The sequence below is a fragment of the Pan paniscus genome, chromosome 23 (genome assembly GCF_029289425.2).
Source record: "Pan paniscus chromosome 23, NHGRI_mPanPan1-v2.0_pri, whole genome shotgun sequence".
In the NCBI taxonomy this organism is placed as follows: domain Eukaryota; kingdom Metazoa; phylum Chordata; class Mammalia; order Primates; family Hominidae; genus Pan; species Pan paniscus.
The window spans coordinates 28391248-28404405 of record NC_085927.1 but is presented as its reverse complement, the minus strand read 5'-3'; the positions used below and the strand labels follow the sequence as shown (position 1 = coordinate 28404405).

General features: G+C 46.7%; 1 protein-coding gene across 5 annotated transcripts in view; it reads right to left on the bottom strand.

Moving 5' to 3' along the window:
* PEX26 (peroxisomal biogenesis factor 26) overlaps positions 1 to 9747 on the bottom strand; it is a 28217-nt gene extending 18470 nt beyond the window's left edge. Inside the window, exons 1-5 of one of the 5 annotated variants that reach the window (XM_008953642.7) lie at positions 8874 to 9733; positions 8315 to 8625; positions 6907 to 7047; positions 3210 to 3505; positions 1697 to 1843 (exon numbers count right to left, since the gene is read on the bottom strand). In XM_008953642.7, the coding sequence (XP_008951890.1) occupies positions 1697 to 1843; positions 3210 to 3505; positions 6907 to 7047; positions 8315 to 8544 (814 nt within the window). In that variant the 5' untranslated portion in view covers positions 8545 to 8625; positions 8874 to 9733. Of the gene's footprint in view, positions 1 to 5; positions 1844 to 3209; positions 3506 to 6906; positions 7048 to 7664 lie in introns of those variants that run through there. The other 4 variants (XM_055105361.2, XM_034949109.3, XM_063603358.1 and 1 more) reach the window with 4 other exon arrangements.
* Between the last annotated feature and the right edge of the window lie 3411 nt (positions 9748 to 13158).

The window sequence follows — 13158 nt, the reverse complement described above, 5'->3', positions numbered from 1 at the left end:
GGCAACAGAGAAAGACCCAGTATCAAAAACTAAATAAATAAAATAAAATAAAAATAAAAATAAATAAATAAATATTTTTTAAAAGCTCACTGAATAAGAGAAAGAGAAATGGGGAAACAGGGAGAATCTAAAGACTAAGTTAACAAATGGCACTTCTCAAAATAGACAAACCATTTGAAGGGACCAGTATAAGGGTTTCTGATTTCCTCTTAAATTTTGAAACTTATTTAATCATATTCTAAGTCTAAATTCATGAGAAGAGTAGAGATTAGAACATAACTCACACTGAGTAACACAAAAAAATCTAAAAGAGCGAGTGCCAAGTTTGGCTTCATGCACCTGAGGGGTCAATCCTCAGGAAATAACTGGGGTTGTTCCCAAATATCACTTAGGGAGCTCATTCCTTCTTCACAGCGAGGCAGAAAACAGAATAATCACCCAAATGTTCAATAATAGGGGTTGTTAAATTACTTAGGGGCATTCCTGTGAACTGGAATAGTTAGCGATTTAAGGCCATGCTTGAAAGCATATGTGTGACATGTAACTGCCTACAATCTCTATATCCACAGGAAAAGACTGAAAGCATAGCAGAGTAGCAGATTTCTATGCCCTTCTTTATACTTTTCTCTATTTTCCACATTTTTTTTTCTTTTTTGAGACAGAGTTTCGCTCTTGTAGCCCAGGCCAGAGGGCAACAGTGCAATCTTGGCTCACTGCAACCTCCGCCTGCTGGGTTCAAGCAATGCTCCCTGCCTCACCCTCCCCAGTTGCTGGGATTACAGGCACGCACCACCACACCTGGCTAATTTTTGTATTTTTAGTAGAGACGGGGTTTCACCATATTGGCCAGGCTGTTCTCGAACTCCTGACCTCAGGTGATCCACCCGCCTCGGCCTCCCATAGTGCTGGGATTACAGGTGTGAGCCACCATGTCCGGCCTATTTTCCACATTTTCTAAAATGTATGAGTTTTTCATTTACAACTTGCTTTGAATTAACACTTCATGAGACATTAATACTTGAATTAACACTTTTGTAGATATTCTGATGAGCGGAAGTTTTTTTGTTTTTTGTTTTTTGTTTTGAGACAGAGTCTCGCTCTATTGCCCAGGTTGGAGTGCAGCAGTGCGATCTTGGCTCACTGCAACCTCCGCCTCCTGGGTTCAAGCTATTTTCCTGCCTCAACCTCCCAAGTAGCTGGGACTACAGGCATGTGCCACTACACCTGGCTAATTTTTTTTGTATCTTTAGTAGAGATGGGGCTTTACCATGTTGGCCAGGCTGGTCTCGATTTCCTGACCTTGTGATCTGCCTGCCTTGGCCTCCCAAAGTGCTGGGATTACAGGCGTGAGCCACCGTGCCTGGCCAAGAGGAAGTTTTTTTAAATTCTGAGGTTCTAGTCAGAGTTCAGCCCTAGAAAAAGTGGAGGACTATGACTCAGTCCATGTTCAGGAGTCAGCAGGGCCAAGTGGACTTTCTCCTGGCTGCTCTCATAGACTCCAGGACTGGCCTCTCCTTATGGGTGGGGCTGGCTCATGCCCAGTCTAGCAATTCCTCCTTGTGGAACAGACTCAGGGGAAATGTCATAGGAGAGACTCCCCTCCCCAGTAGGACTCTGACAAACACCCACTCCCACAGGCCCAGCCCTGGCAACAACCCCTTCCCAGGAAGGACAGGGGAGAGTCTCCACCTCTTACCTGGATCAAACCTCACCACCAGGAGACAGAGGATCAAGGCAGCCAGGAGACTCTTTTTGAAGGGCAGAGAAAAGAAGTGGCTCACCGCAGAGTCCCAAAGCTGGCGAACCAACATCGGTAGTGACAGGAACTTGTGGGAGACAGAGCCTGGCCAGGGAGACAGAGCACAGCTTCAGGGATGTCATGGGAATCAGCTTCCCTGACCCCGACCTCTGTGCTTGCTTCTAAGACCTGAGCAGACCAGGCGCAGTGGCTCATGCCTGTAATCCAAGCACTTTGGGAGGCTGAGGCAGGTGGATCACAAGGTCAGGAGATCGAGACCATCCTGGCTAACATGGTGAAACCCCGTCTCTACTAAAAATACAAAAATTAGCTGGGCGTGGTGGTGTGTGCCTGTAGTCCCAGCTACTTGGGAGACTGAGGCACGAGAATCACTTGAATCTGGGAGGTGGAGGCTGCAGTGAGCCAAGATCGTGCCATTGCACTCCAGCTTGGGCAACAAGAGCAAAACTCCGTCTCAAAAAAATAAAAAAAAGAGCTTAGTAAAAGGGTATTAAGTATTGGCTAAAGCCTTCATTCCTTAACTGCACATACTCTTGCAAATCTCATGAATATAAATTGTTTTCCTCGTGTTTATTACTTATTTTGACTATATATTATTTACTATATTGAATGCATCTTTGTAAAAGTTTTTTAAAACCTTTCAGAACCTTTCAGGCCAGGCGCAGTGGCTCATGCCAGTAATCCCAGCACTTTGGGAGGCCAAGGCAGCCAGATCACGAGGTCAGGAGATCGAGACCATCCTGGCTAACACGGTGAAACCCCGTCTCTACTAAAAACACAAAAATTAGCCAGGCGTGGTGGCGGGCACCTGTAGTCCCAGCTACTCAGGAGGCTGAGGCAGGAGAATGGCGTGAACCTGGGAGGTGCAGCTTGCAGTGAGAGGAGATCGCATCACTGCATTCCCGCTTGGGTGACAGAGCGAGACTCCGTCTCAAAAAAAAAAAAAGAGAGAGATGGTGACTTTCTGTCCTTGGAAGTATTCACAACTAGACTAGATCATCACTCAAGGAAAAGGGCGGAAAAGATTCAGCGACCAGGGAAAGGGTCTGCAAATTAGTTTCTTATATTCCTTTGGCTATCCCAGCAGATCTCAGCTGTGTCTGTATTGGGGCCAGCATTTAAAGGAGGAAGGACATCCCACCCAGACCAGTATGGTGGAAGCAAGAGACCTCATCAGAGGACTCCAATGGGAAAATGACTTTCAAAAGACAAGTCAAGGTCCCAAGACCCAGCAACACCTTCCCATGTGGAGATTCTCCTTCCGCTGCCAACTTCAGAGGGTCTGGCCTTCACTTTGTTAAGCAAATCAACAGGCCTCCTATTCTGTGACTCAAGAGTTATTCATACAAAGAACTGCTTCTAAGCTCGCAGGAGTTTCACGACAGACCCCGAGGTACAGTATAAGCCCGCAAGTCCACTTTACAGAGGTAGCAGAGGGATAATGTCCTACCTTCCTGGTTTGGCTTCTGGGCCTCCTCAGAGCCTGAGTGTTCCTGTTTCTGCTGCTGCCTCGCTGTGTGAATGGCCTGAAGTACATCCAGTCGCCGCTCCTCACCAAAGGCTGCAGAGCCCACCACTAGCTCCTCAGCCTCCGATAAGCAGCCCAGAGGCAGCAGCACCCGCTGCACGTGAAATTCTGCCAAGGCTCCATATTCTGGAAGGTTTTGATTGGCTGGGTCTTGGAGCCAGGCACCCACCACATCCAGCACAGCTCCAGGCTCTTGCATTTTGCTGTATAAAAGAATGCTGCATTCCCCAAAAAACCCAGTCCCAACAAAAGAAGAGTCAGTGCTCAATGATTGGTTCATTTCCCATGACCACTATGCTTCTCCTATCCAGCCCCTCCTCACTGTGTCCTCGAGCCCTTTCCGATGAAATGATGATGCTCATGGGAATTCCCCACGACACACCCATCACTAACAGCATAATCAATGGGAAAAGCTGAAAGCCTTTCCTCTAAGATCAGGAGCAAGACAAAGATGCCTACTTTGACCGTTTTTATTCAACATAGTACTGGAGGTCATAGCCAGAGCAATCGGGCAACAGAAAGAAATAAAAGGTATCCACATTGGAAAGGAGGAAGTCAAGTTATCCCTGTTTGCAGACAGAACTAATAAACGGATTCAGTAAAGTTGTGGGATACAAAAATCAATGTACAAAAAACAGCGTTTCTATACGTGACAGTGAACCATTGGAAAAGAGATCAAGAAAACAATTCCATTTACAATAGCTACCAAAAAAATAAGATACCTAGGAATAAATTAAACCAAGCTGGCAAAAGATCTCTACACTGAAAACTATAAAACATTGATGAAAGAAGTTGAAGGGGACACACAAAAAATGGAAAGATATCCCGTGTTCATTCACAAATTGGAAGAATATTATTAAAATACCCAAAGCAATTTACAGATTTAATGCAATCCCTATCAAAACACCAATGGCATTCTTCAGAAACAGAAAAAACAATCCTGAAATTCGTATGGACCCACAAAAGACCCCAAATGGCTAAAGCAGTTGTGAGCAAAAAGAACAAAGCTGGAGGTATCATATTACCTGACTTCAAACCATACTACACGAAGCTATAACAGTAACCACAACAGCATGGTATGGCATAAAAACAGACAAAATAGAACAGAACAGAGAGCCCAGAAATAAATTCATGCACCTACAGCCAACTGATTTTCAACAAAGGTGCCAAGAACACACACAGGGGAAAAGACAGTCTCTTTAATAAATGGTGCTGGGAAAATCGGATATCCATATGCAAGAGACCAGACCCCTACCTTTCCCCACATACAAAAATTAACTCAAAATGGATTCAAGACTTAAATGTAAAATCCAAAACCATGAAACTACTAGAACAAAGCATAGGAGAAATGCCTCACAACACTGGGCTGAGCAAGTGTTTTTTTCAGTAAGACCTTAAAAGCACTGGTAACAAAAGCAAAAATGGACAAATGAAATTACATCAAACTAAAAACTTCTGCACAGCAAAGGAAGCAATTAAGAGTGAAGAAACAACCTACAGAATGGGAGAAAATATTTGCAAACTATCCATCTGACAAAGCGTTAATATCCAGAATATATCAGGAACTTAACAGCAGAAAAAAAAAAAAAAACCTGATTCAAAAGGGAAAAAGACCTCAATAGACATTTCTCAGAAGACGACATACCATGGCCAACAGATATATGAAAAAATGCTCAACACTACTAATCATCAGGGAAATGCCAGTCAAAACCACAATGACACTACCTCGCTCCAGTTAGAACAGCTCTTATCAAAAAGACAAAAGAAAACGAGTGTTGGTGTGGGTGAGGATGTGGAGAAAGGCAGCACTTACACACTGTTGGTGGGACTGTAAATTAGTACAGCCATTATGGAAAACAGAATGCAGGTTCCTTTAAAAAATTCAAAATAGGAAAGACGGCACTTCCTTTTTGTAAGTGGTGGCAAGTGCTGAGAGAATGCCATGAAGGCCTGGGGCACACTGAGAGAGTATTTGCTGCCTGCCCACCCCCAAATGCCACATGCTGCCCCTCTACTGCCAGCGAATCTCTGCACCTAAGCAAGTTGTGCCAAGTCCCGCTTCTGGTACTGCCACCGGCCGACAGTCAAGCAGTTCCACAATTCCAAGATCAGGTTCCTGCTGCCCTACCAGCTCCTGTGTCTTCAGCACAAGCCACACTCCAACATCAAGAGTCCCAACGCCTTCTTCTAGGTACAGGGAACTGTCACTGGGTGTCATCAAAATAAACTTAAGAATGGCCAGGTGAAAAAAATAAAAATAGAACTACCACATGATCTAGCAATCCATTATCTCCCCTGTTTAATGCAGCACTATTCACAACAGCCAAGATATGGAATCAACCTAAGTGTCCAACAACAGATGAATGGATAATGTGTGTGTGCGCGTGTGTGTGTGTGTGTATATATATGTGTACATATATGTATATACGTGTATATATGTGTTTATATATATGTGTATATATATACACACACGCATATATATATAAAGGAATGATATATAGCCATAAAAAAGAATGAAATCTTGTCATTCATGACAACACAGGTGGACCTGGGGGACATCATGTTAAGTGAAATAAGCCAGGCAGAGAAAGATAAATACTACATGATTTCACTCATGTGAATCTTTAAAAAAAAAAAAAAAGTTGATATCATAGAAGCAGACGGTAGAACAGTGGTTACCAGAGACTGGGAAAGGAAGGAAGAAAAGGAAGACGGAAAGAGGTTCGTCAATGGGTACAAAGTTACGGTGGGATAGGAGGAATAAGTTGTGGTGTTCTATTGCACGGTAGGGTGGTTATGGTTAACAGTAAGGTATTGTATATTATAAAATAGCTGGAAGAGAGGCTTTTGAATGTTCCTGTCACAAACAAATGATAAATGCATGAGGTGATGGATATGCTAACTACCCTGATTTGATCATTATACAACATATACACAGCATATATTGAAATGTCTAATTTACCCCATAAATATGTACAAGTGTCAATTTTTAAAACTTTGTTATTTTTTGGCCAGGGGCGGTGGCTCACGTCTGTAATCCCAGCACTTTGGGAGGCCGAGGCAGGTGGATCACGAGGTCAGGAGATTGAGACCATCCTGGCTAACACGGTAAAACCCCGTCTCTACTTAAAATACAAAAAAATTAGCTGGGCGTGGTGGCAGGCGCCTGTAGTCCCAGCTACTCGGGAGGCTGAGGCAGGAGAATGGTGTGAACCCGGAAGGTGGAGCTTGCAGTGAGCAGAGATCGTGCCACTGCACTCCAACCTGGGCGACAGGGCGAGACTCCGTCTCAAAAAACAAAACAAAACAAAACAAAAATTTTTTTTAAGAATTAGGAATTCCTAGGACGTAGCAAGCTGCTCTTTCAGCTCTGTCCACTCTGTCATCCCACGTCGCTCCTATTCCCTGTTTCCTCCCTTCTTTATATCTATTCTACTCCTAAATTCCTCCCCCTTATTCTTTATTGCTATGTATGGAAGTCTGGGGAAAAAAAAGTGAAGGGAAAGAATCCGATGTGGAGGGCAATAGTAGGGAAGGGGAAAAGAGTAGGTATTTAGGAGAGGAGATGAAAATCCTCTCGTTTCTGAACCGATCTGATGAGTCAGCAAAGAAGACTTACCACAGCTCCAGGACTTTGGGGGGTAGCTTTTCAGGGACCTGGTAATACTGAAGGACCCAGGAGAGGACTTCTTGCCACCGATCCATTTCTGCCAGGGCCTGGATCCCCACAACACACAGGGAGCACTTCACCTCCAATGAGCTGTCAGCAGAAAAACCAATTTCAGTTAGAAGTGGTTCCCCTCCATTTCCATTCCCACCTCCACCTTGGGACTGTTCCTCTCCAGCTCCCAACTCAGCAGCCATCATCTCTCTCATCCCTGTTAGTATTTAGATGGGCTTCACAATTGGTCTCACGGGCTGCCCTTTCCTCCAGAAACTAAAAGTTCCTGTAACCCTCTTTCAAGAGGCAAGTCAGCTGTTGCTCAACGTTCATCTTTGTATCCAGGTGAAATCAGATTTAAATGAAGAGGAAGGGTAATCCTGAGGGGGAAATAACACACAGCACCGGTGTGTGGCTGAAAAGAGAGCTGGAACTAAGAGTTTGCTCTGTGAACAAATGGGCTTGGAGCAAGGTTTCTGGCTGAGTGGAGGTATAGACTCCACAGCTGGCTAAAAGGCACCACCTAGTAAGGTTCCTCCAGACACCCAGAAGCAAAGCCTTCTGCATTCACTGAAATGAGCTCCCACCCAGTCCCCTAAAACACAGCCAGGGCTCTCCAGATCATCCTTCTTTGCGGTCAACTTTAGCTATTCTACCTACCACCTCCCTAGCGTGGCCTAACCCAACTTTACAATGCAAAGAAATGACTCCCTCACCTGCCAGACGAGGCTGGTGGCATTAGAAAGAGCAATGCAAGCCCAAGGTTTTTTCCTCCGGATTCTTTTCTTTTTCTTCTTTTTGGTAGAGAAGAGGGCTCATTATGTTACCCAGGCTGGTCTCGAACTCCTGGGCTCAAGCAATCCTCCTGCCTCGGCCTCCCAAAGTGCTGGGATTACAGGCGTAAGCCCCAGCTCCCGGCCCTGAATTAATTCTTTAATCCAGTCCTCTAATTGGACCAGAACACTGCTCCTGCCATGACCCCCATTCCCCATTATCAGCCAAGGTCAGGAATAAACAACCTTGGGCGGGGCGGGGAGGGCGGAGGTACCTGGGAGAGGACTTTTACCACCTGCTTACTGACAGAACTTAGCACTTAATACACATTCAGCCTTCCCATCATGTCATTCTACCTTGGAACAAGGAGCAAATAATTGGCTGTGGGTTCCCCACTAAGTTTTTGTTACACGACTTCCCTTCTCTGTAGAATGGGCACACGATGAGCGACCACCCTCTCGGAGACAAACCACTGATGAAAGCCAGGTGTAAAGCTCCTTGTGGGCAATCTGGGAAGGACAGAACTCCTGAGACCTTGAGCCCCACCACAAGAGCGCCCGGAAATCGGTTCATTTCCGAGCCCAGCACGTACGTGCCCGCGGGTTCCTCTGCCACGGCGTGGTTGGCCAGAGTCTGCCAGGCCCGCTCGCAGGTCTCCAGCGCCGCCCGGAAGTCCAGGTGCACCACCAGGAGGTCGGCCGCCTCCTCCAGAAGGTCCACGGCCGGCGCCCGGGCCGGGACCGCGCGCACCGGCTCGCTGCTGCGCAGGGGTCCCCCGAGCCCCCTGAGGGGGGCTGCAGAGGTCGAAGAATCGCTCTTCATAACGAGTCCGGGTCCAAGGCCCAGGTCCTCAGACGTCGGAGTGACCGCCTCCCCAGAGGCTCCGGGATATCCCGAGTTGGCCTGGGCGAAGAGGGAGCGTCCTCATCTCTTTGCCCACACCCCTTCCCGAGGTCGATTCCCCGAGAAGGAAAAGGAAGGGGCCTATCTGAGGCAAAAGCTGGGCTCGCCTGGAGGCTGGGGAAGCAGTTTACACGTCAGATTTGCAGGATTCTTGCATCCCTGGAATACCTGGCCCTAGCTTCTCCGGCCCCGCGACACGTGCAGGAACTGCCTCAGCTCCGGGCTCCTGGTTACGATCAAAGACTCACCTCGCCTCCCGGCAGCGGGCGCGGACATCTTTGCGCTCGCCCAGCCCCGCAGCCGCGCGGCGTCCCGGCGGCGCGGGGTACTCTAGGAGTTGTAGTTCCTCAGCTCTCGGCCCATCGCCTTCTGCAATGGAAGTAGGAGGCAGAGCGCGGACTACAACCCCCAGCACGCCGCGCCCCGGAAGCCGCCTCTGTGCCGTGAGAAAACAAACTGGTGCTACAGCTTCGGGGTGCGGAAGTCAAAACAAACCAAAACCGAAGCTGTCTTGTGAAATGGAGGGGTCCTCACTAACCAGTTCCAGCGGAGGCTAACGAAAGAAGTGCCAGCAATGGATGTGCAGCTACATGCACGCTTTTAATTCAGAGCTTCTGCGACGGTGGCGATCAGGGGATCTGTAATGTAATGTAATGTCAAGGCTGACGCAGAGCTGATCAAACATTTTGGCAACCTTAGTCTTGAATTGATTCACACTTTCTCCGCGTTGCCTCCGGAGTTTGCTGTAGGGGAATGAATATTGCCTGGTGAGGATGAGGGACTTAGGGTGGAAACCTTCACAAGGACCACTGAGAATATGTTGGTCCCAAGGGCAATGTTCCAAAATGAATAGTGACCCCACCGAGGCGAGGTTGGGGGCGCTGAGCATAAGGGCCTCATTTTCTCACTGCTCTCTGCCCCATCCTGAATTTGCTGTTAGAAAACAACGTTAAATGCAGATACCAATTCCACCTCCCCACTGTTGTCACTTCCGATCTGTCTTTATATTTCTCCTTATCATTTATCACCATCTACATACCAATGTCTATATTTTACTTATTTTTATTGTCTATTTCCTTCCACTATGATATAAACTCACAAAGGCAGACGTTTTTGTCTCTTTTGTTCACTGTGGGAACCTCAATGCCTTGAACAGTGCCTGTCATCTCTAGGTAGTCAAAAAGTATTTGTGGAATAAATGAAGTCCTGGCTTCACTTTTATCTGGTTACAGGGTCCAAACTTCTCTTTCCTCGGAGTCTGGTGGACTTGGTTCTGCCTCAGCTTCCCATGCAGACTTTTCTGCAAGAGAACGGAAATCCCAGAAGATGGATGTGTGCATGTCTGGTGACAAGGGCAGGGGATGTATGATGTGAGCAGGTGCCTGTTTAATCTAATTTCTAGGAGAGCAAAGATTCTAGGGAAGCTTTGGAGTGAATTCAAAGGGTAGAGAACTGGGGAGAAACTAAAGCCAAGAGGATCTAGTACAAATGTGGGAAGCTTGGCAAAGCCCGGGTGAAACAGAATATAATAATAAGTGTGATTTGTGGATCTGTTTAAAATTATTATTATAGTTACAATTTACCAAATACTCTGTTCCCAGTACTTTACTATAAAGTGCATTATGTACGGTATGGTTTGTTTTTCACAATGTCCTTATCTTACATTGTGTAACTTGCTCATGGAATGACTGTGTATCCCCTGAATAGCAAACATACTTAGTTCTGTCCCTGCAGAGCAGAGTAGAGCTCAATACACATCTTTGAACCAAAAGAGCCTCGGTTTGACTGAGATTTTGTCGCTTACTAGTTGTGTGACCTCGGCAATTTATTTAAATAAGCTCTGATTTCCTCACCTGTAAAATTGGGATAACAGTTTGTCCTTAGCTCCCAATGGCTGAGGGAAGAATTAAGTAATATTGCGCATAAAGCGCCATGCGCGTTAAGCACTGAAAATGTGAGCCAGGCCTGGGAAGACGAACATGCTCAGAAGCGGCCAGCTCTAAGCGGCTGCTCCCTGGAAAAGTCCCTTTCCTTAATGCCTAACAAATTTCTTGCTATTCCAAATTTGTCCAGGAGATGGACGCACAGTCTTAAAAGAAGCAGCCTTGCTAAAAGTAAATTTGCCTATTTAGTAGTGAGACAGCCAGAATGAGGTCAAGATATTTAAGGCAGGAGAGAGGAGAGCTAGAAACCATATAAAAATATGATTGTATTCCATTTCTGATTCACCCAATTTTCAACTATTCCCGGGCTTCATATTAGTCCGTATGTAACCACTGTTTAGCACTATTATGCCCACAAATGGATTCCTCAACACACATCCAGTGGGACACATCATCTCCTCTATGTCTACAAGTACCTAGACTTTCTCAAGCGAAGACACAGAAATCCTAAACAGAAGCGAATTCATTCCCTCTGGGGGAACATAAATGCGTATTGTCTTTACTTAGCCAAACTTCTCTCTCTAAGTTGGAGCTCATGGGACAGCCTTTGAAATCATCTCTTCTCCTGTCATTTCCTCATCTTTGAGACAAAAAACACAGTGGAAATAAGGACAGTCCTTTCAGATGTATAAGGCCAGGCCCATATTAATATTTGCATTGTTTGAATTGTTTTATTTTGGGAAAACTGGCAGAGCACCTGAGATGCCAGTATCCTCGTTACAACCCCTTCCCTAGCCCTACCTAGGCTCTGGAACTTGGGGTTGTTCCTTCCATTTGGCAGAGGGCTCAGTGTGGCTCCCTTGCCTGAGGAGGCAGATTTGCTCAGCCTGCTGTAGCAGGGGATGAGTTGTTGTTTTTGTAGCAGAAAGCACACTGGACTGGAGATGAGAGGCATGGCTAGAATCCTGGTTCCTTCAGGTGGGGCACAGTGGTTCATGCCTGTAATCCCAGCACTTTGGGAGGCCAAGGCAGGAGGATTGCTTGAGCTCAGGCATTCAAGACCAGCCTGGGCAACATGGTGAAACCCTGTCTCTACAAAAATTAGCCAGGCGTGGTGGAGCACGCCTATAGTCTCACCTGCGCAGAAGGCTGAGGTGAGAGGATGGGTTGAGCCCAGGAGGTCGAGGCTGCAGTAAGCTGAGATACACCACTATACTCCAGCCTGGGCGACAGAGTGAGACCTTGCCTCAAATAAAATAAATAAAAATTTTTTAAAAATAAAAAAGAATCCTGGTTCCTTCAGTGACAAAGCCAGGTGACCTCTAGAAAGTCACCATACTTCTTTGTGCCTCAGTCGTCTCATCTGAGGACACTAATACTAACACCTGCTGCATAGGGTGGCTGTGAAGAGCAGAAGAAACCATGTGACAGCCCATTGAACACTTGTCAATCACTGGACTCGTTCAGGCTGATGTAAGGCAAGAAAGAAGAAAGAATCTCAGCCCAGCGCGGTGGCTCATGCCTGTAATTCCAGCACTTTAGGGGGCCGAGGCGGGCAGATCACTTGAGGCCAGGAGTTCAAGACTAGCTTGGCCAACATGGTGAAAAACCATCTATACTAAAAGTACAAAAGTTAGGCAGGCATGGTGGTATGCACCTGTAGTCCCAGCTGTTCAGGAGGCTGAGGCATGAGAATGTCTTGAATCTGGGAGGCCTCCGCAGTTGCAGTGAGCCAAGATTGGGCCACTGCACTCCACCCTGGGCAACAGACCAAGACTCTGCCTCAATTTAAAAAAAAGAAGAAGAAAGAATCTCATAGCACTCCAAAGTTCTGTAATATTACTTCCTGACCTAGAATCCAATTCTTTTTTTTTTTTTTTTTTGAGACAGGGTCTCGCTTTGTCGCCTAGGCTGGAGTGCAGTGGTGCGATCTCGGCTCACTCACAGCCTCTGCCTCCCGGGCTCAAGTGATTCTCCTGCCTCAGCCACCCGAGTAGCTGGGATTACAGTTGCATGCCACCATGCCCAGCTCATTTTTGCATTCTTAGTAGAGACGGGATTTCTCCATGTTCTCCAGGCTGGTCTCAAACTCCTGACCTCAAGCCATCCACCTGCCTCAGCCTCCCAAAGTGCTGGGACTACAGGTGTGAGCCACCATGCCCAGCCCTGGAATCCAATTATTGACTCTTCCATGCAAAAATCAAAAATGCCCACATCTGGCTGGGCACAGTGACTCATGCCTGTAATCCTAGCACTTTGGGAGGCCAAGGCAGGAGGATCACTTGAGCCTAGGACTTTGAGACCAGCCTAGGCAGCATAGCAAGACCCCATCTCTATTGAAAAATGTATTCTAATTAGCTGGTCATGGTGGCACGTGCCTATAGTCCCAGCTACTTGAGAGGCTAAGGCAGGAGGATCGCTTGAGCCCAGGAGTTCAAGGCTGCAGTAAACTATGATGCGCCACTGCACTCAATCCTTCAAGCCTGGGTGACAGAGCAAGACCCTTTCTCAAAAAATAAAAATGAAAAGCCTACATCTGACGTCAACCTAGCCTGTCTTGCCTTCTCCACACTGGTTCCACATTTCAGGCCAATAAACAGCATCCACAGCTGTCCCTTCGAACATCCCAACCAGCCAGAGCCCCTCAGTA